We start from the raw sequence: 24,399 nt of genomic DNA on the forward strand, positions 1-24,399 counted from the left end.
TGTAGAGGACAGGGAAAGAAGTAAAGTCAAGGAATCTTATCCTTCAGTATTTTGTATTTATTATTATAGTCTATATCTGTTACCAAATGACCTACATTTCTCTGAAAGATAAGTATAGGATGGTTTTGTTCACATATGCAATATAAAGAGTTGAAACACATGAACTTGTAAAAAAAAAAATCCAAACTATCTTTTAAAAGTTTGTAAAAAGTATGGTGGTAATCATTGTGGGGTATTATGGGGGTTAAGGCACCAAAATTTGATAGTGAATGTGGTGTGGGACTATTCTCCTATAATCTTATAAACTGTCATTAAATCAGTAATATAAGCAAACAAGTGGATTTTTTAAAATACATAACCATTATACTCTTTAAAAAGTTAAGGAAGTTCTTGTGAGTTGAGATTTTTCACTTGTTAATATTTTTCAAGGACTTCATTTGCTAAATGTCAGGGTATTAGTTGCTTCATTTTTCCTTTTTCAAATTCTTTCTATATTTCATTTGTTTTGACTTTAAAATGTTTTTCCATAATTAAAATGCAATATGTAAATGTCTCCTGGAGACAAATGAAAATGAGAACACAAGCTATCAATATTTGGGACACAGCTAAAGCTAAAGAGGGAAATTCACAGTCATACAGGCATATATTAGAATATGAGAAAAACTCAAATAACCTGACTTTACACCTGAAGGGTTTAGAAAGAGGAGAACAAAGGAGACCCAGAGCAAGCAGAATGAGCAGCATAACAAAAGTAAGAGCCGAAGTCAACAGCATGGAAAACAAAACATACAAAAGACCAGTGAAGCTAAGAACAAACCCCCCCCCCCCAGGATTATCACTTTTGGGGGGCGGGACTCAGGTCCAGTACTATGAATCCACTGCTCCTGGCAGCCTTTTTTTTTTTTTTTTTTAGGATAAAGACAGAGAAATTTAGAGAGGAGGGGGAGAGACACCTGCAGACCTATTTCACCACTTGTGAAGTGAAAACCCCTACAAGTGGCGAGCTGGGGGCTTAAGCCTGAATCCTTGTGCTTCTTATGTGTGCTTAACCCAGTGCACCACCACTCAGCCCCCTAGGACAGATCCTTTGGAAGGATAAGAATGAGCAAAATTGAGAGACCCTTAGCTGGACTTACTAAAAAAAAGAAAGGAGAAAACCCAAATAAATACTAACTTAAATGACAAGGAAGAAATCTTAATTGACACCATAGAAATCCAGAGTATCATGTGAGACTTCTATGATCAATTATATGCCACCAAACTAGAGAAACTGTAGGAGATAACTAAGTTTTTAGAAGCATATACCCTCCCTAGACTAAACCAGAAGGAACTGCAAAACATGAAATTGCAACCAAAGAAATTGAAACAATAATCAAAAACCTCCCCAACAACAGAAGTCCAGGCCCAAATGATTTTACAAATGAATTCTACAAAAACTTTAAGGAAGAGCTATTAACTAAACTAGAGATTTTCCAAAGCATTGAAGATACAGAAGTACTCCCTAACGCCTTCTGCGAAGCCAACATTACCCTGACACCAAAAGCAAGACAGAAATACAACTAAAAGAAAAATTTTTTAAAAATACTACAGAATATAGACACCAAGATATTCAACAAAATTCTAGCCAGTCAGATACAGCAGTATATTAAGAAGATTGGGTATCCCAAGGATGCAAGGCTTGTTCAGTATACATAAAATAGTAGGTGTGATCCACTGCATCAACAAAAGAAAAACCAAAAACCACATGATTGTTTCAAGAGACTCAAGAAAGCCTTTGATAAGATCCAGTATCCTTTCATGATCAAAACAGTAAAAAGAATGGAGATAGATGAGGAATTCCTCAAACCAGCTGAGTCTGTATACAGCTAACCTACAGCCACCGTCATTCTCAGTGGTTGAGAACCTGAAAGCTTTCCCTCTCCAGTCAAATAGAAGGCATGGTCATTAGGCCTGAGAAAAGAATTAAAGGGCTTCAGATTGGAAAAGAATAACTATCACTATTTGCAGGTGATAAGATTGTATATATAGAAAGTTCAAAAAATGTAGTAGAAAACTCCTGGAAATTATTCAACAATATCGTAACATGGCAGGCTACAAAATCGGTATACAAGAATCAGTGAGTGGCAAACACTAAACTAGAAGAAGACATCCAGAAATCAATGCCTTTGACTATAGCAACCAAAACAATCAAATACTTAGGAATAAAGTTCACAAAGGAAGTGAAAGACTTGTACACTGAAACTATGAGTCACTCTTCAAAGAATAAAAGATATAAAATACCTTATAAAAGATATAAAAGAGATGGAAAGGTATCCCATGCTCTTGGAAAGGAAGAATTAACATCGTCAAAATGACCATTCTACCCAGAGCTATGTACAGATTCAATGCCATCCCCATTAAAGTTACCACCAATTTTCTTTTTCTTTTTTCTTTTTCCTTTTTCTTTCTTATTGCCACCTATATTATTGCTGGGGGCTTGGTGCCAGCACTACAAATCTACCACTCCCAGTAGCCATTTCCCCCCCCCCCCTTTTTTATTGCTTAAGACAGAGAGATGTTGAGAGGGAAGGAGGAGATCAGGAGAGAGAAAGATAAGATGCCTACACACCTGCCTGGTGAAGTGTCCCCTGCAGGTGAGGAGCAGGGGCTGGAAGCTGGTCCTTGCGCATGCTGATATACTCAGTTAATCTGGTGTGCCCTCCCCCCCATTTCTCTAAAGGAAAAGAATAAAATTTATTTGGAACCAAAAAATAGTTTTCTTAAAATGTTACCATTTGTATGTGTTTTGTCTTCATTCAGCTTTGCTTTGGAGCTTTTTTTTTCTTTTTTTCCCAGTTTCTGATATTTATCTGAGTTTTTGTCACCATATTTCTAATTTTTAAAAATTTTAATTTATGTTATTCTTTTGTTTTGAGTTATTTCTGTAGATCTTTTAGGTCATCTTGAAATAGTAGGTTACAATTTCCCCCTGTTTTAGTAGCTGTGTTTCTGAGTTTCTGATATTCTTTTAGTATAATGATGTCTTTTATAACTTTTTTTTTCTCTATAATGATTTCATGGGATTGACCTCATTTTTTTTTCTTGCTTATTTTATGTGGTTCAGGATGCCTTTTCTTACAGTTTTTTTTTTATTTGTTTTGTTTTGTTTTTAACTGTTGCTTTGGCCACTTGCTTTCTGAGTTTTCTAAATATTCCCTTCCTCCCTTTTATCTGGTTGTTTTCTTTCCTTTGTCTTCATTTTACCTATTGTTCTCAATTTTGAGTTCATATTCAGTAGCTTATCATTGTGCCAGCTGTAGAGAAGGATCAGTTTAAAGTTAACAGAGACTGGATTACTTCAGCATCTTCAGATACATTTGGAGCCTACTCTTAGAATAATCAAATATCTGGTTCTCTTTCTTTCTTTTTTTCTTTCTTTCTTTCTTTTTCTTATACTTCCTTTCATGACGTACAGGTCTCCATGGTGGTTATTTGTCCCCTGCTCTCTATTGTTAGTAAAACATTACAACCCATTTTTATTCTACCTGTTGTCTTTGGGTTTGGGACTTATATTTTATCTGGGGAGTTATGGATGCTCAAAAATGTTAGGGCCAGGTGGTGGTGCACCTTGTTGAGCACACATGGTACAGTGTGCACGGACCCAGGTTCAAGCCTCTGGTCTCCACCTGTAGGAGAAAAGCTTTGTGAGCAGTGAAGCAGTGTTACAGGTGTCTCTGTTTCTCCTCTGTCACCTCCTTCCCTCTTGATTTCTGGCTGTCTCTATCCAATAAATAAGTAAATATAATAATTAATAAAAAAAAATAGTCCCACTGCCTCCATTGTTCCTGAGTCTTTCTAATTTACCCCTAAATTTTTTTGATTTATGTTTTTTGTTATTAATTTATTTATAAAATAAAAAATATCGGCAAGATATAAGAGGGATACAATTCCACACAGTTACCACCACAGAGTTCCGTATCCCAGATTTAAGTTTTTATTTATGGAAATGGAGAGAAATCCAGAATATCACTTTGCCATATGCAGAGCCAGGGCTCAAGCTCGAGGCCGCATGTATTTTTCCAAGTTTGACTATCTTGTCCTAGATTATACTTCTAAACAATGTTTGACTCTAGAGTGTGGCTTTGTGTTGAAGACAGTTTTTATGGTGTCCAAGATAGTATTAAACATACAGAATTGCTTAAAATTGTGTAGCTTTGTGAAGACAATTTTTAGGGTGTCCAACAGAGTATTAAACATACAGAATTGCTTAAAATTGTCAGCGTAGAGATTAATGGTAATCAAAGGCCAATTTGCCACTTTTCAATAGAAGGATTAATAGGTACTCTTGAAATTTTAAGGAAATCAGCTGACTTAACTTAATATAGGAAGTTCATCTCTCTTTGACAGCTGTCAGCCTCTGATCTAAGTATTGCTGGAAGACATTGCTCTACCACAGCGATAGTCCAAAGTAGTCCACAAACTAATAAGGAACACAGAAGCCATGTTGGAAAGATAGTACATACCTTCATATAGAATGATAGGCCATGTCTTTTTTCAAATTTTTATTTTATTTATTATTAGATAGAAACAGAGAAACTGAGAGGGAACGGGCAGATAGGGAAGGAGAGAGACACCTCCAGCCCTGCTTCACCACTCGCAGAGCTTTCCCCTGCAGATAGGGGCCGGGGGTTGAACCTGGGTCCTTGTGCACTGTAACGTGAGCACTTAACCAGGTGTGCCACCACCGCCTGGCCCCACAGGCCATGTCTTTTGTCACAATTAAAAGGTAAAGGAAACGTAGGACCCTTGAGTAAAAACGGTTAAAATGATAAAATATTTCCTTTTAAGGCTAAATGTAAAAGGAAAAAAGGTTGGGAATACCTTGTTATGAAGGAGAGGCAAAGGAATTTCTGTGGGACATAATGGAATTTGATAATGTTGCAAAGGGAAATAAGTAGTACAATTAATACATTTGGCCAAAAGACACATTTGCATTATTTACTTACTTATCTATCTACTTATTTTTACTGCTGCCAGGGTTATCACTGGGGCTCATTTCCTGCACTAGCGAACTACCACTCCCAGTGGCTGTTACTACTCCCCGCCCCCATTTTATTTGATAGGACAGAGAAAAATTGAGAGGGGAGGGAGAGAGAAAGGTTAAGACACCTGTAGACTTTTAACACTCATGAAGCTTCCTCTCTGCAAGTGGGTAGTGGGGGCTTGAACCTGTTTCCTTGGTACATGGTAACTTGTGGAGTCAACTGGGTTCACCACCACCCAGCCCAAAAGCATTTGCTTTTTTATATTGAGTAGTAATTTTAAGGATCTTACTATCCTAACAATAGCCCAGTTCCTACAACCCTGAATTTGGCTTTCTGAAAACTAAGCTAATACAAGTCAGTGCCTGAAACACAGCAGAACTTCATAAAGAATTCCAAGCTATTTTTATAGTGTTAAGAAATTAGGGTTTTGTTTTTTTTTTTAATTTTTACTTCATTTGATTTCCTTGCATACAGAAATGGTCCTTTATTTTCATTTATAAAGATAGGATATTTACTTTGTAATATGTCTTAAAAGAAATGATTGGCTACTAAGGGTCAGAGAGAAAGAGGTCAGTGCATTAGAATATAGGACTTGTGTGAAACTCCCAACTGCCAGATGCTAGAATGGAGCAGTGCTCTGGTCCCGCTCCCCCTCATAACACACATCTTTTTTTTTTTTTTAAATAAATGAAGTTGCATCATTTTTATTTTTATTATTTTTTTTAACAGGCCTCAACAAATAATGAAAGCTCTAATCACAGTTTTGGAAGCTTGGGATCTTTAAGTGACAAAGAATCAGAGGTAAGTAACTTCATTTAAAAAAAACTTTGCTGTTATAGTCAAAAAATAGAATAATCTTTTCTTGATTAAATAGGTTCTTTTTCTTTATCAATCCATGTGCTAAAGGTTAATGTTTTTTAAGTTTCTTGTAGTAGCATTTTGTTCTGCCTTATAAAACATAGAATTCATACTGAAGATTGTATTTGGTATTAAGAAGAAAATAGTTTTGTTCTATAGTTGAAACGTGTACAGTAGTGGTATAAATGTTCTTAAAAGAAGATAGTACTGGCCATTTCCTAATTCTAGGAGATGAAAGATGGTTTTTTACTTTCCACATTTCAAAGTGTCTGAAATTCCTCTCCCCTCCCACTCCCTTACCCTATTGAGGAAATACTTGAGATTTTTACAAGTAAGCATTTGGATCCATGGTATAGATAGAATACTTCACGTGTGCACGATAGATACTTGGAATTTTTTTTTTTAATGTGTACATAGAAAGTTCTTTGGTCTTTAGCATTCACTTATTTATGCTGCAATATTACTTTATTATGATGATTATTAATAGTATTTGTGTATGGATACAGCCTATAATATTTTCTCAGATACTGAGTTCTGTCTACTTTTCAATGTGTGTTTGTATGCGCGCGTGTGCTCCTTGTCATCGTTAACTTTTTTCTACTTGACTCATTTAAGTCTCCCCTCCCACCCCCCAGCTTGGGTTAGTCTAGATACATAACACCTTGATGATATGTACCAATAAGCTGTTTGTACTCAGTAACACTCTGCCATTTGCTTTTGGTGTTCAGTAGAAAGGGAGTATCAAAGGTGGCATCTTGTTAAGCCCTGTGTTATTGAAAACACTTAGGAATCTCTTGGTAGATAGTGGTGCACAGTTCTGTTGAGACACCCAGACACTCCAGAGGAGTGTGGCATAGGGCTCTCACTCATCAGGCTTTCCCTTCCACAGAGACAACTGGCAGGCAGCTGAAAGGACTGTGCAAGTGACGGGACTTTATCTGCAGTAGGTTACCTTGAGGTAAGCGTTAGTAGCCCCTGTAGCACCAGGTTGTCAGTTTAGCTTTTTCCAAGTTAACAACACTTACACTAAGTCCTTAAAATGCTAGGTTCAGTTGTAGTCAAAGCAGTTTTCTAAAAATTATATCAAGAATGTTTTCACTTTTAATATGTCCTGGATTTTGGAACATTTCTTGATATTTCCACAGATTTGGGTCTATTATTATTTCACATGCCTCCCTTTTCATAGATTTCTGTGTTATGAAGGACAATAACATGATTTTAGATATTCACCTTTTCTGTTCACCAAATCTGGTATCTGGGGCAGGCTTTTTAAATGACACAGCACAGTGAAAATAAAAAGATCAGCTATAGTAGCTCTATCTAATTTTCTTTACCGTTATCCATTTTTGCAGTATAAATTCTCTGCTTTTCTCCCCCTCCCTGCCAGTGGCGGGGGAGGGATAGTCTGTAAGAAAATACCACTCTCTTTTAAAGAACTCCAAGAATCACTTTTGGCTATATTTTTAGTTAAAATGTTGGGTTTAAAGACCATAGTGACATTTTCAGTGATACACAATTTTGTTAACTACTGGATATACTTAGCTTTGTTTGAATAGGAATTTCGACATTTGAGTCAGCAATAGGTGATCTTAAAAATCTTTTGGGTTTTGCTGTTCAGTGTCTTGAACTTTTATAAATTAGTGGATAAGTCAAGTGACACAATATTTTGGAAATAACTGCAAGATTATGTTTTCCTTAGAATTTGAAGTAACTTTTTTTTGTGGGGGAGGGTGTCTTTCCATTTGCAGTTCTACATACCTGGGGAATAATTCTCAGGTTTACTTCCATACTAAGCACCTTAATGAATTCTCTTGGGATAAAATCTCATACAGATAATCGTAGGTTATTAAGTAAAGTTATTGTGCACTAAAATAGTTGCAGTATCGAAGTACTCCTGCATTTTCCCAGAAAGCCTACCACCAAAGATTGTGCAGCATACCATTTGTCTTCTGATACCACTTTATTCTTTGGGTAACCCATTCTCTTAGTCACTGCATTAAATAATAGTTTTTATGGAGAAAAGTTACTAAAGTTCTATTTCTTAAGTAACAACTCTTTACCTCTATCTTTATCCATCTCCACTTGTTATTCTTTCTATTTTCATTTGATAGGACAGAGAGAAATTGGAGGGGCATAGATAGGAGATAGAGAGGGAGCAAGAAAGATAGACATATGCAGACCTGCTTAACCATTCGTGAAGCATGCCTTTTGCAGGTGCGGAGTGTGGGTTTGAACCCAGGTCCTTGCACATAGTAACATGTGTGACCAGGAGCACCACTGCCCGACCCTTTACTTACTACTCTTTAGGTTTTCTGTCCTGGGATTTGTCTCCATTTTTAAGATAAAATAGTAAGCATGTCCTGCTATTCTGGTTCATCAGTTTTGACATTGTGTTTGCTCCCTGTTTGGATTTGTGTCACTTGGAGTTTACTATTCTTTTTCTACTTTTTGTCTTCCTGCCCACTACTCATTTTAGACATTCAGAACCTTGCTATTCTCTCAGCAGTAAAATCGGAAAACAACTGATATTCTCTGTTACATTGATTAGATCTACTTCAGCTGAATTTTGTATATTACTTTATATATAAATTATTCTCGATGTGAACTTGGCTTTTATTTGTAGATATAGAATTGCAAAACACAGGTTTTTGTTTGTTTTTCCTTTTGTTAGTGAAATCACTCAGTTGGATAGGAAGATAGTTTATTTTTTGTTTTGTTTGTTTTTTTAGTGATTTAATAATGATCGACAAGATTGTGGGATAAGAAGGGTACAATTCCATACAGTTCCCACCACCAGAGTTCCATATGCCCTTCCATATATTGGGATGGTCACTAGTCTTTATCCCTCTGGGAGTATGGACCAAAGATTTTTGTGGGGTGTAGAAGATGGGAAGCCTAGCTTCTGTAATTGCTTCTCGGCTGGACATGGGCATTGGCAGATCGATCCATATCCCCAGCCTGTTTCTGTCTTTCTCAGCTGGTGTAAGGCTCCGGGGAGGTGGGGTTTTAGGACACATTGGTGAGGTTGTCTGCCCAGGGAAGTCAGGTTGGTGTCATGGTAGCATCTGCAACTTGGTAGCTGAAAAGCATTATGATATAAAGCAGAACAATTTGTTTAATAATCAGGGTAAGTAAAGTGTATAGCAGATGAGATTGGGGTCTTTATGTTGAAAGAAGCTAGGAAGTCTATTTTAGGTATATTCTACGGGCCCATGTCTATTCTTATTTAGCATAAGAACCTGTGTAACCTCTGCATCCCTGTTGATCTGAGGTCACTTTCTATGGTCATAGCTAGGAACATTCTAGGCTGCACTCATTTCAGGACTAGTCTTCCTCAAGTGGCAGAGTATGTTGACCTAGCCTCCCTTAGGAGAATGGGGCACTTTCTACCATTATTGTTCAACATTGAGGACAAGGTCTTGTAGAGGCCCACAGTAGGGTTTATGATGTTGTTCCTGATAGAGATAACTAGTGATGGTGGAGAGAGGGATCTGTTAAAGGTCTATATCTTATCTATATGGGAATCCAAGGATTCCCTGACTAGAGCCCCGGATGATGGGATGCACTGATACTGACCAAAAGGGCATTAAAATGTGCTGGTCTCTTGCCCTTATCTACCTTTTGTATTTCTTACTTTATTTGACAAGGTTAGAGTTAGAGTGATTGAGGGAAGTGAAATAGGAAGTAGGGGAGGAGAGTATCTAGGTCTAAATAGGATAGTGGTTTTATTCATCTTTGTTCTGCATTCCTCTAGGTCTATTCAGTAGGCCAAAAATTCACTGAATTTTCAGTAAGCTTTTATTATATATCTTTGATCTTCTCATCTTTATGCTTTGTGCTTATAATCTTTGTGCACAGAGATTACAAAGATGAATAAGATATAGGATCACTGTCTATTAGAGACAGACTGCTTTGTAAATAGTGTAGGCTGCAGCTTGAAGTAATCATGTGAAGTGAGATAAGCCAAAATGAGAAGGATGAATAGTGGGTGATCTCATTCATTGGTGGAATTTAAGAAACAAGTGCACAAAGGGAAAACACTAAGTAAAAGTTGAACTGGGTTTGGTGTATTGTACCAAAGCAAAGGACTCTGGGGAAGGTGTGGAAGGGTCAGAGCTGGGCGTGCTTTTAGTCCTGGTGCGTGCTTGTGGAAAAGGCTCTAGGTTGGGGGTGAGAGTATCTTGCATACGCCTGTCATGGGGAGATGAGAAAGTGTACCCATGTGTCAACAGCTGCTACAATAATCCACTCCCCTTGCCCAAGAAAGAAAATAGATGTAAAAATAAGATACAATTAGGATGAAAGAACAAAAATCTTTAATTCCACCTAACTCCCAATTGAGGGCAGGGAAGAAAAGATCTTCTTCAAAGAAGAGGAGAATATTGAATTACTAAGAAAGATAATGATGCGGGTTAAGCGCATGTGGCGCAAAGCGCAGGGACCGTGTAAGGATCCTGCTTCGAGCCCCCGGCTCCCCACCTGCAGGGGAGTCGCTTCACAAGCGGTGAAGCAGGTCTGCAGGTGTCTATCTTTCTCTCCCCTTCTCTGTCTTCCCCTCCTCTCTTCATTTCTCTGTCCTATCCAACAACAATGACAACAATAATAACTACAACAATAAGGGCAACAAAAGAGAATAAAATAATAAATAATTTTTGAAAAGGAAGATAATGATTATATACCAGAGGGTAAGGGAAAAGTATGAAAAGAAGACAAACAGAAAGCGTAGGATATACTTATATTCTTTGCATGAAATTACGACAGGCAGTATGGTTCAAGATAAAGGGCAGTAAGTGTTTAGCCCAGTTGCATTTTAGATACCTAAGAAACTTGAAAAGCTTCCTAAGGCACTGAGTGGTGGCCGACCTAGTTGAGTGTACATGTTACAATACGCAAGGACTCAGCAATGACGGCATCAATAACAACAGCAATAATAACTACAACAACAATAAATGAAATAAAATAAAGCAGTGGACAAAAGACAAGGTGGAGGTGAAAAAGACTTCGCCATGTCAGTGTAGAGGATAGGACTGGGGAAAAGTGAAGCCTAAGTTTTTGGGAAGGTGACTTAGCCAAGGAATGTGACTGACATTCCAAATCCCAAAGGTCTAATGTCAGGAAAAAACTTAAAGTGGCTATAATTCTGAGTATAGTGTTCTCAAGTTTACATTGTATATTTGACTTCTCCTTAAGATTGTCTTAACTTTGGTTACTGATGTTGTTGTCACCCAGGATCACTATTCTCAAACTTGAATGTTCAGGAACTTTAATGTGCCCAAGGGCTCATGGGTCTGTATGACATTTCTGACAGGTTCTCAGATTCTGCTAGACATTAAAAGTAGAGTTTGATAACTCTGTATGAAAAGAAAGGGAAAAGCAACTGTTCATTTTATTTAGAAAGAGAAAGCTGTAATAAATCAGCCACTGTATATTAAAGGACTATTTGCTTTCACTGGAATTCTGTTCAACTAGAAGTTAATGTCTGACACAGCATATTGTGTCTAATAGGTTTCATAGCAAGAAAAGGAGGGTGGGTCTATTCTGCTTGAATATATACATCTTTGATAGTCAGTCCTAAGGACAGATGAACTTGAAATCCTAATACAGGTTTTATGTCGACTTCAAAACGATGAAAGAATGTGTTTATCAGAATAATTCGGGGAGCTTTTGCAGAGTAAAAACATCCAGGCTCCCTGCTTGGAAGTGCTAATATTATCTCTGTTTTAATCATCTTTCCAGTGATTCCTAAGTCATATATTTAGCAAATAAAGAAGCACTTGTTATATGCTTCCTTTTATAAGTGCATTTGAGCAACTGTGCGGGGGCGGTGGTGGCACAGTATTAGAGCACCGGACTTGCATGATCCCAAATTCCATTCCATTGTACAGTACAGAGTGATGCTATGGTTCATGTTCTGTCTTCCTTCCCCTCCCCCTCCATCTTTCTCCCCCTTCTTCCTTTCCATCCCCCCCCCATGCATTAATACATCATTTTAAGTGTCTTTACTGTGTCTGTGTACTTTTCAGAGCAAGGACATTCTAACCTAATTGGTAAAAACAAAATTGGCAGAGAAAAGTATCAAGTCATTTTAAAATTGAAAGCGAACTTGATATAATAGTGCTTGATCATAGTAGAAGCATATCAAATATTTGTTGAATGAATAATTTAACATCTCTTTAGTTGTAGCATACAACTAAAATTGTACACCCCCTACCCCCCCCCCCCCGCAATGATAAATAAGAATTATCATTGCGGGGGGGGGTAAGAATTATTTGAAATACCATTATTTTTTATGCCAGCTACAAATCATTCTTATTTATCATTATGGTGGGTGGGGGGTGTACACTTAGGATGGAGGTGAAGGAGTTGTCCTGAGTAGCATCATCTCTGCCTCAGTTAAATATCTGCAGCATACTTGTCCTTCTCCTGGGCTTCCCAGAATACCACCAGATGCTGATATATATCCTCTGTGGATGGAAGTCAATCTCTGCCTAAGAACTACTCCATTAATGAAGAAGAGAAGGTGCTTTTAGCATGTTAACTATGAAGCTTACGAACAACTCTTATGTTCCCGTCATTGAGCATAGAAACAAACTGTAATTAATCTAAGAGATTGATTTGCCCACAGGTAGTTACAGAGACAAAATTCTAATTTTACAGTGCCTTTCTTAGTTCCTTTTTTTAAAAAATTATTTATTAATGAGAAGGATGGGAGGAGAAAGAGGAAGAAGCAGACATCATCCTGGTACATGTGCTGCCAGGGATTGAACTCAGGACCTCATGCTTGAGAGTCCAATGCTTCATCCACTGTGCCACCTCCCAGACCACCCTTAATTTCTTTTTTTAAAAATTGTTTTACTCAGGGGTGTGGGGGGTTAGTGGTTTATAGTAAAGCTGTTGGCACACGGGTACAGTTTATCTCCCTGTGATAGATGTTTGCAGGACATCTCAGCCCCGACTTCGATCCTTTCCACCATCATGCACCACAACCTTAACGCCCTCTCCTCCCCCATCCTTTCTTCCCTTCTTCAGAGTCCTGTGTTTGGTGAAATACACCATACTCAATCCAAGTTTCACTTTTTGTTTTCCCTTTCTACCCTTGCTTATTAAGTTCCATCTCTAAATGAGATCACCAGATATTTGTCTTGCTCTTTTTGGCTTATCTCACTTAACATGATTCCTTCAGGTTCCATCCAAGATGAGGGGAAGGAGATGACTTCTTCATTTCTCACTGCTGAGTAGTATTCCACTGTGTATATCACAGTTTGCTTAGCCATTCATCTGTCATTGGACACCTGTCTATCTTGTTTTAAACTGATGTTCTCAACTATTGTGCCATGCTCTATCTGTATAATGAACATACTGTGTCACTTACTAGGTAAATAATTCTAGTTAGTCTTGGGGGGAAAAAAGGTCTTTGGGGGGGAATAATTAAATTTAAAATGACCTGTAGAAATCACATTTGCTAATCCATGATGTCCATGGGCATCCAGCACAAATTGACATTACTGACTTCTAATATTTTATACTATCAAGACTTAAAAAGGTTAGGTGTACTTCTCTGTCAGCAATGCAGTTATTTTACTTTTACTTTCTCTAAGAATAATCCTCATTTTCTAAAATAACTAAGTAACCATGGCAAACTGTTGAACTTCTTATAACCTAGTGCGTTTTCTAATATATTATGTTATTATCATCTTGGTGTGTTCTGAGTGGAAAATTTATATCAAGAATAGCTTCTTAATTTGAGAGATTCTGTAAAGTGAAAATGTAGGACAGGTGTGGAGAACCTTTTTCTGCTATATGATATTTATAACGTCATTTGTGGGGCACACAAAATTATCAACTTAAACTTTAGCACTTAATATAGTTATAAGAAAACTGTGAGATTTATTGAATCTTGAGCCCTGCCTGTAGTTGCATTGGCAGGGCCAAACTAAATGACATATGACCTGTGGGCCAGATGTTTCCTACCCCCAAAGTAGGAAATATGGGCTTGTTGGAAAAGTCATGACACATTTTTGCATAGAAAACATGTCATGACATTTCGGATGACTCAATACGTGAGCTATCATGATGTAATGTAATATAATATAAATTGATGAATGCTGCCTGTGAAAGTATATATATGACTTGTCCTAATCCTGATGATACAGCAACTTCACTTTGATGACTTTTTTAAAGAGTTCCTTTGGTCTTTTTCCAGTGATGATTAACTTTAGAGTGGGTGGCCAAGGAGATTGCTCACTGGGTAGTGTGCATGGTTTGCCTTTTAAAAGACCCAGGTACAAACCCTTCAGTGTCCTTCTAGTCACTAGTCCACAGTAGTTTGGAATTCTTTGCATTTTTATAATTACTGTATTTCTATCTGTGCTTTTAAATGAAACCTGCTATTTTGCTTCTATATTAACCCTTACTTTGTCAATTTTAATGTAGTTGATGCAAAACATGGGAAGAAAAGAAGGAAATCACATCAGTGAGAGCAGTAATGTTTTAAAATCTGCATCAAATACTTGAGTGTTTAAAAAAAAAAATCTGTGCAAACGCAAACTTGTATGTTTGATGCCAGTTGAATTTTCTGGGAAATCATTAGTGTTGACCAGTGATTTTTTTTTTTTCTCAAACCTTTTTAAATATTTCAAATTCTCGAAAATAGGTCTAATAGAATCCTGATATTAAAATAATAATAAAAACCTTCTTAGGTTATCTCTGGAGTGTAGTTTCAAAACTATTCCTCAGTGATAAGTAATTTCAAAGGTTATTTGGTAAGTTTCACATTACTATAAACTCTCAAATAGGTTCGTGTAGACGCAAGTATCACAGGAGAATTGGCCGTAGTAACTCCTGAGTTTTGTTTTGTTTAATATAGGTGTTGCTCAGATTATTTAAATGCAGGACTGAAAAACTATGCAGTGTACATTTCTTTGAAGGTTAGTGATGTAATACTCAGGGCTTAGATTGCAGGTCTATGGTTTGTAATCTAGAACTCAGTTGCATGGAACCTCGCAAAAGTGTCCTGGAAGGCGGCTCAGTGGGTAGCATTAATCTCCCATCATCTTTTTCTGTCTCTCTATCCCACACCACCACAACAAAACAAAAGAAAAAACAGTTGATTGATTTGTTTGTTTTTGCTGTCTGGGTTATTACTATGCTTGGTGCCAGCATGGCTGTACTGTTTTCTGATGGCTATCCCACTCCCTTTTTTTGATTGAGGGTGAGAGACAGAAAAAGATGATGAGGTGAAGCAAAACTACTTGCTGCCCTGCTCCACTGCTTGTGGGACTTCTTCACGAGAAGCTGGGGAACCAGGGACTTGAACTTGGGTCTTTTAGCATCTTAACATGTGCTTTCTACACTGTGAGCTTCCATCCTGCTCCATAAATGTTTGTTAAGAGAAAAAAATTGCCCCTTAATTTGCAAGCCTTGTAAGCTGTTTATAAACTACTAGGACAGAAGTTGTTAATCATTTAATAAGAAACACATTACTGAAATTGTGAAACATCAGTGACTTGAATATTTGTAGTAATAAAAGGATAGCCATTCAGATTAGATAATTTGTTGCTGTATAAGTACCACGTGCTAACCAGTTGTGCCAATGGAGCTCCAGATAATTTGTTGCTTACTGATACTTACAGGATTCATAGTATAGATGCTGTGTATGAGATATGTCTTGTATATGCCTCATGTAATCCCCACAATGTTCTTACTCCTGTATTACATTTAGAATTGATGAGAAGGCTAGGGGAGACAGCATAATGGTTATGGAAATGACTTTCATGGCTGAATCTCAGAGTTTTCAGGTTCTATCCTGGCACAGTGATACATAGCTATCTGAGCAATACTCTAGTTACATAATAATAATAATTTTTAAAAACTGATGAGAAGGGGGCTAGGCAGTAGCACAGCAGATTAAGTGCACATGTTGTGAAGCGCAAGGTCCAGTGTAAGGATCCCGGTTCTAGCCCTCAGCTCCCCACCAGCAGGGGTGTCGCTTCACAAACGGTGAAGCAGGTCTGCAGGTGTCTTTCTCTCCTCCTCTCTGTCTTTCCCTCCTCTCTCGATTTCTCTCTGTTCTATCCCACAACAGCTATAACAAGAATAACAATAACAACCACAACAAGGGTGACAAGGGCAACAAAATGGGGAAAATAGCCTCTAGGAGCAGTGGATTTGTAGTGCTGGCACCGAGCCCCAGTGATAACCCTGGAGGGGGAAAAATATGAGAAAAGTGAGTCTTGGGTTGAGTAACATGATGAATTATAATCAGTAATGGACTCAGTTTAATTCATGTTTTTTTTTTTTTTTAGAAACATGTGCTTGCTTTTTAGGAAATTATAGTTCATTTGGATTAGCAGATCTTCTAAATCTGTGTAGTGAGAGTGAGGTCAAAGGTTAATAACACCACCATTCATACTAGGACAAGAGTAGGAAAGAGTAAGATTTATAGGAAGGAATAAAATGGTGTGTTTATATTGAAGATAATTTATTTTATGAGTTAATAACTAGGTTTCACTTCCTTTTATTTATTTTTAATTAAAAAGAAAGAGGCAGACCAGAGCTCAGCTCTGGTTTATGGTGGTGCTGGGGACTGAACCTGGGACCTCAGTGCCTCATCTATGAAAGTCCTTTGCAGAACCACTCTGCTCTCTCCCCAACCCTAGGCTTCACTTTCTAATCTTATACTTTGTTCAGTTTTATTATTTCTGAGTTCATGCCTCACATTAGTTACATATTATAGTTTTAAAATTAATTGCAGTCCTATCATTCTTTTTCTTCCTCTTTTTTTTTTTTTGAAGTTTTTTTTGGTTTGTTGCCTTTACACTAATAATATGCATTTGGTTTTTGTTTCAACAAAACAGTATTTTACCCAAAGCGGGGGGGGGGGGGAACAGAGGTCTAAAATTCAGGGAAATTTTGCCAGGGGATTGAGGAAGGATGATATTCTGTTTAACTCTTAAAAAAAAAAAAAATCTTATCATTTGCAACAACAACATGGATGGGTGAGATGGTACTATGCCTAGTGAAATGAGCCAGACAGAAAAGAAAAATACTCCGATTTCACTCATAATGTGGCATGTAGGAAAAAAACAGATGAACGGTTTAACTAAATGAAAAAGAAAAACTTTTAGATCCGAAGACCAATGTAAGTTACATATATACATTATATCTTTCTATTTCATCTGACTTTTGAAGCTATCCAGTCAAAGCTAGTATTTTACTGGTTCTTTAGAAAGCTTTTCAATAAATCAGTCTAACTGTTCACCCCAATTAAGCCACTCATTCAATATTCCCTCTAAAATGGAGCCACTCAATCTATCACTGATCCAATTTTCTTTGAAATGTACTTGAGAAAATGTTATGGGGCCATTTATATTTTGTAGACAGAAATTGTTTCATGTGATTTCTGTTTTATTTATTCAAAAGTAGAACTTAAGATGAAATTCAAATGGGATTTTGTCATGCTTAAAATTAATATACTATTAAATTGTTCTGGAAAAACACATTTTTGACATAAGTAATGTAGGTATTTTCTTGACATAAATTATGTAGATTCCCAGCATGTTGGGAATAGTATTAAATTATTATCTAGGAGTCTTCTTTTGTCTTATACCTCTAAATAAATTTAGTTTTGTCAGAATCATTAAAAATGTATATGTCTTTAGTTTAAAACATGTTAAGTTATATGAATATTGAGTTAAAATTTTTCTCTTCCTTGATTTAAGAAAGAATTTAAAATTATTGAACTTACAGATGTGTTGTTTGAGCATCTTAGCAGTGCCTGATGCATAGTAACTACTGAAACAATACCTATTGATTAAAATAAATGGGTAAATATATAAGACTGTATTACATTCACAATTGTATGTGCTTAGGCCCAGCAAGGTAACTCAGATAGAGTTCCCCTATGTCATGCAGATTATACATTTAACTTCAACCTAATTCTTTAGATATGTGTTTCAAGTAATTTGTACAATAACTTGAATTTATTTAAAAGTTTGCCAGATTGAGGGTCCGGGCAGTGGCACACTCAGTTACCGTGCACAAGGACCTGAATTTGAGCCCTACTCCCCCTCAGGGGGAATGCTTCACAAGTGGTGAAGCAGGTCTGCAGGTGTTTCTCTGTCTCTCTTTCTCTCTACCACCCCCCCTTAACTTCTCCCTGCCCTAACAGATAAAATAAAAAGGTAGATAGGCGGGTAAGAAGGAAGGAAATTAAAAAAAAAAAACTGCTAAATTGAAAATTTTAGCTTTTAAATAAATTATAAAATTTAGCTACATATTTAGATTCCATGAGTACTGTTGAGCAAAAGGAGTATTTACTTAGTTTACTTTGCTAATAAAAGTGATTTCTGTAGTGACTGTAATAATTTTGCATGATAAACTATTAATGAAAATTCTGTTTATTTGTTTTCTATAGACACCAGAGAAGAAGCAATCAGAATCATCCAGAGGGAGAAAGAGAAAAGCAGAAAACCAGAATGAAAGTAGTCAGGGTAAGCAAAGTAATATCTTTCTCTGAGCCAAATAGGCATTTGTAATTAATTATTTTAATAAACTTATTATAAAATAAGTGATTTTATGTCTATGATTTCTTTTTTTTTTTAATACTCCCTTTGTTGCCCTTGTTTTGTTGTTGTTGTTGTTGTTGTTGGGTAGGACAGAGAGAAATGGAGAGAGGAGGGGAAGACAGAGAAGGGGAGAGAAAGACAGACACCTGCAGACCTGCTTCACCGCTTGTGAAGCGACTCCCCTGCAGGTGGGGACCCGGGGCCTGGAACAGGGATCCTTACACTGGTCCTTGCGCTCAGCAACATGTGCGCTTAACCCGCTGTGGTACCACCTGACTACCTATGTCTATAATTTCTGTAGCTATTCCAGTACATGTGCTTTCAAGACTATTTTATTTCAAATTATTTTATTGGACAGTTAATGGTTTATAGTACTGTTGTTGACACTTGAGTATAATTTTTCAGCTCCCTGTGAGAGGTGTCTGCAAAACACTCACCCTGAGCTTAGGTCCTTCTGCAACTATAGTATTATTTAATTGATAGTAAGAGCTTTGTTATAGTCTGCATGAGAATTAGTAAGTTGAAACCAAAATAATTTTTTTATTACAGAAGGTGTATGGTTACTGGTAAACTTTTTAAATTAAACATTTTATTTTTAAAACTTAGCCTATAAACATAGAATATATATTCTTAGTAGACATGTAGTGTGCATTAAATTGCACAGCTAACTTTCATACACATAGGATCAATAAGCTATAACTAAATTGTTCCCACTGAATTTCATACAGAAAGCACCATAGACCATGAACTCATTTGTACAACTGTGTATCATCTTCAGCTAGAATCTTCTTATATTTATAATTTTCCTTCCTGGTTTACTTCATTCTATGTATTTTTTTTTTCAAATCATTTTATTGAGAGGATAATGGTTTATAGTAGTCAGCACACAGTTATAATTTCTCATCATCACATGATAGTTGTCTGCAAAAACACTCTCACTCCCAACAAAGATCCCAGTAGTCACCTTATCCTCTCCTTTCCCAGAGTCCTTTGTTTTGGTGCTGTTGTTAAACTTTTTAATGCCTCCTGTTTTGGGGGAGCTAGAAAGACTAATGTCATACCCAAACTTGGTAGTCATTATGTCTTTACCCTCATTTTTCTCTACATATATGAATTACTGCATCTTAATGACTTTGTAATTTGTTTGCTTTATTTCAATGTGGCACCTGAGGAAAATAACATGCATATCATTGAGCCCTAATTAAAAAAATAAAGTGGGGGGCCAGGTGGTGGTACACCTGGTTGAGTGCATGTGTTACAATGCATAAGGACCCAGGTTTAAGCCCCTGGTCCCCACCTGCAAGGGGAAAGCTTCCTGAGTGTGAAGCAGTGCTGCAGGTGTCTCCCTGCCTCTCTCCCTTCTCTTATCACCCTTTTCACTCTCGATTTCTGGTTGTCTCTATCAAATAAAGATTATCAAAAAAAAAAGTCTTTTTTGAAAAGTGTATTATTGTTGACTTAATGTTGATTTACAAAACTATTTTTTTTTAATATTGATTTTAAAGAGAGAGATAGCGAGGCGGGTTAAGCTCACGTGGCGCAAAGCGCAAGGACTGGTGTAAGGATCCCTGTTCGAGCCCCCGGCTCCCCACCTGCAGGGGGTTCACTTCACAGTCAGTGAAGCAGGTCTGCAGGTGTCTGTCTTTCTCTTCCCCTCCTCTCCATTTCTCTCTGACCTATCTAACAATGACGACATCAGTAACAACAGTAATAACTGCAACAACAATAAAAAAAAACAAGGGCAACAAAAGGGAAAATAAATAAAATATAAAGAAAATAAAGAGAAATACAGAGAGGAAAAACCAGAGAGCACTGCTCAGCTCTGGCTTATGGTAGTACTGGGGATTGAACCTGGGCCCTCAAAGCCTTAGGCATGAAAAATCTTTTGCATAACTATTATGCTATCTCTCCAATCCCTTCAAATTTTTTGTTGCCCCCAGGGTTATTGCTGGGGTTCCGTATCTGCATGATGAATCCACTGCTTCTGGCAGCCAGGCTTTTTTGGTTTTTTTTTTTTTTTTTAAATATTTATTTTATTCCTTTTTGTTGCCCTTGTTTTATTGCTATAGTCATTATTGTTGTTATTGATGTCATCGTTGTTGGATAGGACAGAGAGAAATGGAGAGAGGAGGGGAAGACAGAGGGGGGAGAGAAAGATAGACACCTGCAGACCTGCTTCACCGCTTGTGAAGCGACTCCCCTGCAGGTGGGGAGCCAGGGGCTTGAACCGGGATCCTTAAGCTGGTCCTTGTGCTTGCGCCACCTGCGCTTAACCCGCTGCGCTACCGCCCAACTCCCTGTTTGTTTGTTTTTTAACTTTTCCTTTTCTCTCTTTTGTTTTTTCTCCTCTTTGATAGTATAGAAATTGAGAGAAAAGTAGAAGATAGAAACACACACACACACACACACACACACACACACACACACACACACACACCCTCTGCCATGGGGATTGGGAATTTGAACCCTTGTCCTTGGTACATAGTACTGTGTGTGCTCAACTGGACTCATCACTGTCCGGCTCCAACTATAAAATTTCAAAATTGGTTTGACACCTACATACACGTCTCTAACTCACTGTACCTGCCAGCCAAACTGCTTCTTCCTTCTTGATAGCTATGATAATAGTTTTACAGAGACTAATAGATGGTCCACATGAGTACAACTATCCAGTAGTTGTTGGGTTTTTTTTGCTTTCGGGGTTATTTCTGGGGTTCTGTACAAATCACTGCTCCTGGAGGCCTTCCCCCCCCCTTTTTGTTGCCCTTGTTGTTCATCATTGCTGTTTTGGTTTTTTTTTTAATTGTTGTTGTTGTAGTTACTGATGTCATCATTGTTGGATAGAACAGAGAGAAATTGAGGGGAAGACGGGGAGAGAAAGACACCTGCAGACCTGCTTCACCGCCTGTGAAGCGACTCCCCTGCAGGTGGGGATCCGGGGGCTCGAACCGGGATCCTTACACTTGGTCCTTGCACCAGTAGTTGTTTTTAACTTCTTTACTTCACTTAGTATAATCACTTCCAGTTTCATCCAGTTTGTTCTCAACAATATACTATTGCTGTTTCAAATACAGAGTAATATTCTTCTGAATATATGTCACACAACTTCTTTATCTAGTCAAATGTCAGTGGGCATTTAGATTGCTTTCATGTTTTGGCTATTGTGAATAGTGTGGCTATGAACATAGAGTGCTTGTATTCTTTTGAATTATTGTTTTATGCCCTTTGGGTATGTGCCTGCCTTAGTATTGTTGGATTGTAAGGTATTTCCATTTTTATATGTGTAAGGGTTATCCATATCATTGTCTTTGGGAGCTGCACTAGATTGTGTTCTAAGCTCAGTCTTTCATCTTTTTATTTATTTACTTTTGAAAGAGAAAGAAATAGAAAAGAGAGCACAGTACTACTCACTTTGTCATCTATATGGAGCTCCTGGGATAGTGGGTGCTTCAACATGGTGATGGGCATTGAGCCCAAGGCCTCACACATAGCAGGGTGTGTACTCTACTGTGAGAGCTATCTCCTGACCCCTACAACTTTTTTTTTTTTTTTAATAAGTACTCTAGATCTTTAATAAAAATACTCAAAAACTTAACTCATCCTCCTCCCCAACTTTTTTTTTTTAAGATAGAGACAGAGAATACACCCAGAGAGTGAAAGATACCACAGTAACGAAGCCTCCTTCAATGAAGTCTGGGCCAGGCTCAAACCTGGGTGATGCACATGAGAAAGCAGCTCACTATCCAAGGGAGCTGTTTTACTGTTTTACTCATCCACTTTTAAAAGAACCATAAACCAGAGTTGAGCCATGTAGGGAAGGGTGGGGTTTATTAGACTACAGAGTTATTTAGAAAAGACAGAAAAATAGTACTGTCATTCAATTAGGCCACTCAATATTAAATACATATATTATTAAGTTTGTAAATTGAACTCATAAATCACATATGATTTTATACATGTACTACATGTTTTAGAGCCCATTGTTTGCCATAAGGCATAAATTCTGAGTCCTGGGAGTCGGGCAGCCCGGTGGGTTAAGCACACGTGGCCCAAAGCACAAGAACTGGCTTAAGGATCCTGGTTCGAGCACTCAACCAGGTGCGCCACCGCCCGGCCCCTTTTTAATTTTTTTATTATCTTTTATTTATTTATTGGATAGAGACAGAAATAAAGAGGGAAGGGTTTGAGAGAGACAGAGAGACACCTGCAGCACTACTTCGCCACTTGTGAAACTTTCCCCCTGCAGGTAGGGACGGAGGACTCGAACCTGGGTCCTTGCACACTGTAACGTGTGCTCTCAACCAGGTGCGCCACCAACCCGAACCCTACCCTGTTTTTTTATTTGTCCTGCTGTGATGAGAGGATTTGAAGTTTTATTTAGTATAAAATATGTTAACATAGTTTTCATCTACAGTTTATATATATTTTAAAAAACAAAAACAAGTTTCCCAAATAGGGTAGGAGTTTTGGACTGGATAATCCAACCCCATTGTCTTTAAGAATTGAAATTTTGGGGGTCGGGTGGTGGCGCAGTGGGTTAAGCGCATGTGGCGCAAAGCGCAAGGACCCGGCGTAAGATCCCGGTTCGAGCCCCCTGGCTCCCCACCTGCAGGGGAGTCGCTTCACAGGCAGTGAAGCAGGTCTGCAGGTGTCTGTCTTTCTCTCCCCCTCTCTGTCTTCCCCTCCTCTCTCCATTTCTCTCTGTCCTATCCAACAACGAGCAACATCAACAATGGCAATAATAGGGAGTCGGGCTGTCGCGCAGCGGGTTAAGCGCAGGTGGCGCAAAGCACAAGGACCGGCATAAGGATCCCGGCTCGAACCCCGGCTCCCCACCTGCAGGGGAGTCGCTTCACAGGTGGTGAAGCATGTCTGCAGGTGTCTATCTTTCTCTCCTCCTCTCTGTCTTCCCCTCCTCTCTCCATTTCTCTCTGTCCTATCCAATAAAGACAACAATAATCACTACAACAATAAAACAATAAGGGCAACAAAAGGGAATAAATAAATAAAATAAATATTTAAAAAAACAATGGCAATAATAATAACCACAACGAGGCTACAACAACAAGGGCAACAAAAGGGGGAAAAATGGCCTCCAGGAGCAGTGGATTCATGGTGCAGGCACCAATCCCAGCAATAACCCTGGAGGAAAGAAAAAAAAAAGAATTGAAATATTTTTCTTCCTTCTTGGTAGTCTGCCATCCACCAAATTGTCTGATTTTCCTAGGAGTTTAGAACAATTGCCCGTTTTAACTGAATTTACTCAGTTCACGTTTCTGCTTTTGTATTTCCTAAAAGAGAAACTGTTTTCTGTGCCCTCAGCCCCTGAAGTAAGTTCTTCAAATTCAGAGCAAACTTCTTTTGTCATCTTAATGGCCACAATCAGAAAACGTACTCATTTCCAAACCAATTATATCCAATAGAAGCCTTATTTCCCTTGCAGAACCCAGACCCATCTCTGAAATTGTAGCAGGAGTAAAGTTTTCTGTATAATACAGACTGTAGAAAAGAGATGATAGCCAAACAGAACTGAGTGTTTGAGCATAAAGTGGGAAGGGAGCATGCACTCAGGATAAAAACCAAGTAAGAGTCAGTGTTACCTGACATTGCATGTGCTTTTTAGAGGAGGGAGTTTTAGCAGATCAAAATTTGAGTTCAGTGATGGAAAGGAATTGGGCTTCTAGACCGCAACAAAAAAGTGTCTTGTCTTCATTATATATACACATACATATTTATTGCCCGTTTTAACTGAATTTACTCAGTTCACGTTTTTGCATTTGTATTTCCTAAATACAAATATCTGAATAAAATCATTGGGTAAATAAAAGTCGGTATTAAATTCATAAATGAACGTGCTAAGGGCCAGTGAAATAGCTCACTTAGATTGTGTAGCACTTTGTAGTGCACATAACTGAAGTTTGAACTTCAACCTTTCTATGCTAGAGGGAACT

General features: G+C 37.8%; 1 protein-coding gene across 2 annotated transcripts in view; it reads left to right on the plus strand.

The window, feature by feature from the left end:
- TLK1 (tousled like kinase 1) overlaps nt 1-24,399 on the plus strand; it is a 117,319-nt gene that overhangs the window by 44,722 nt on the left and 48,198 nt on the right. For both annotated transcript variants that reach the window (XM_007534537.2, XM_060177719.1), the window contains 2 exons: nt 5,754-5,825; nt 18,298-18,373. In XM_007534537.2, the coding sequence (XP_007534599.1) occupies nt 5,754-5,825; nt 18,298-18,373 (148 nt within the window). The remainder of the gene's footprint in view (nt 1-5,753; nt 5,826-18,297; nt 18,374-24,399) is intronic.

This window comes from Erinaceus europaeus, chromosome 18 (genome assembly GCF_950295315.1).
Source record: "Erinaceus europaeus chromosome 18, mEriEur2.1, whole genome shotgun sequence".
Classification (NCBI taxonomy): Eukaryota; Metazoa; Chordata; class Mammalia; order Eulipotyphla; family Erinaceidae; genus Erinaceus; species Erinaceus europaeus.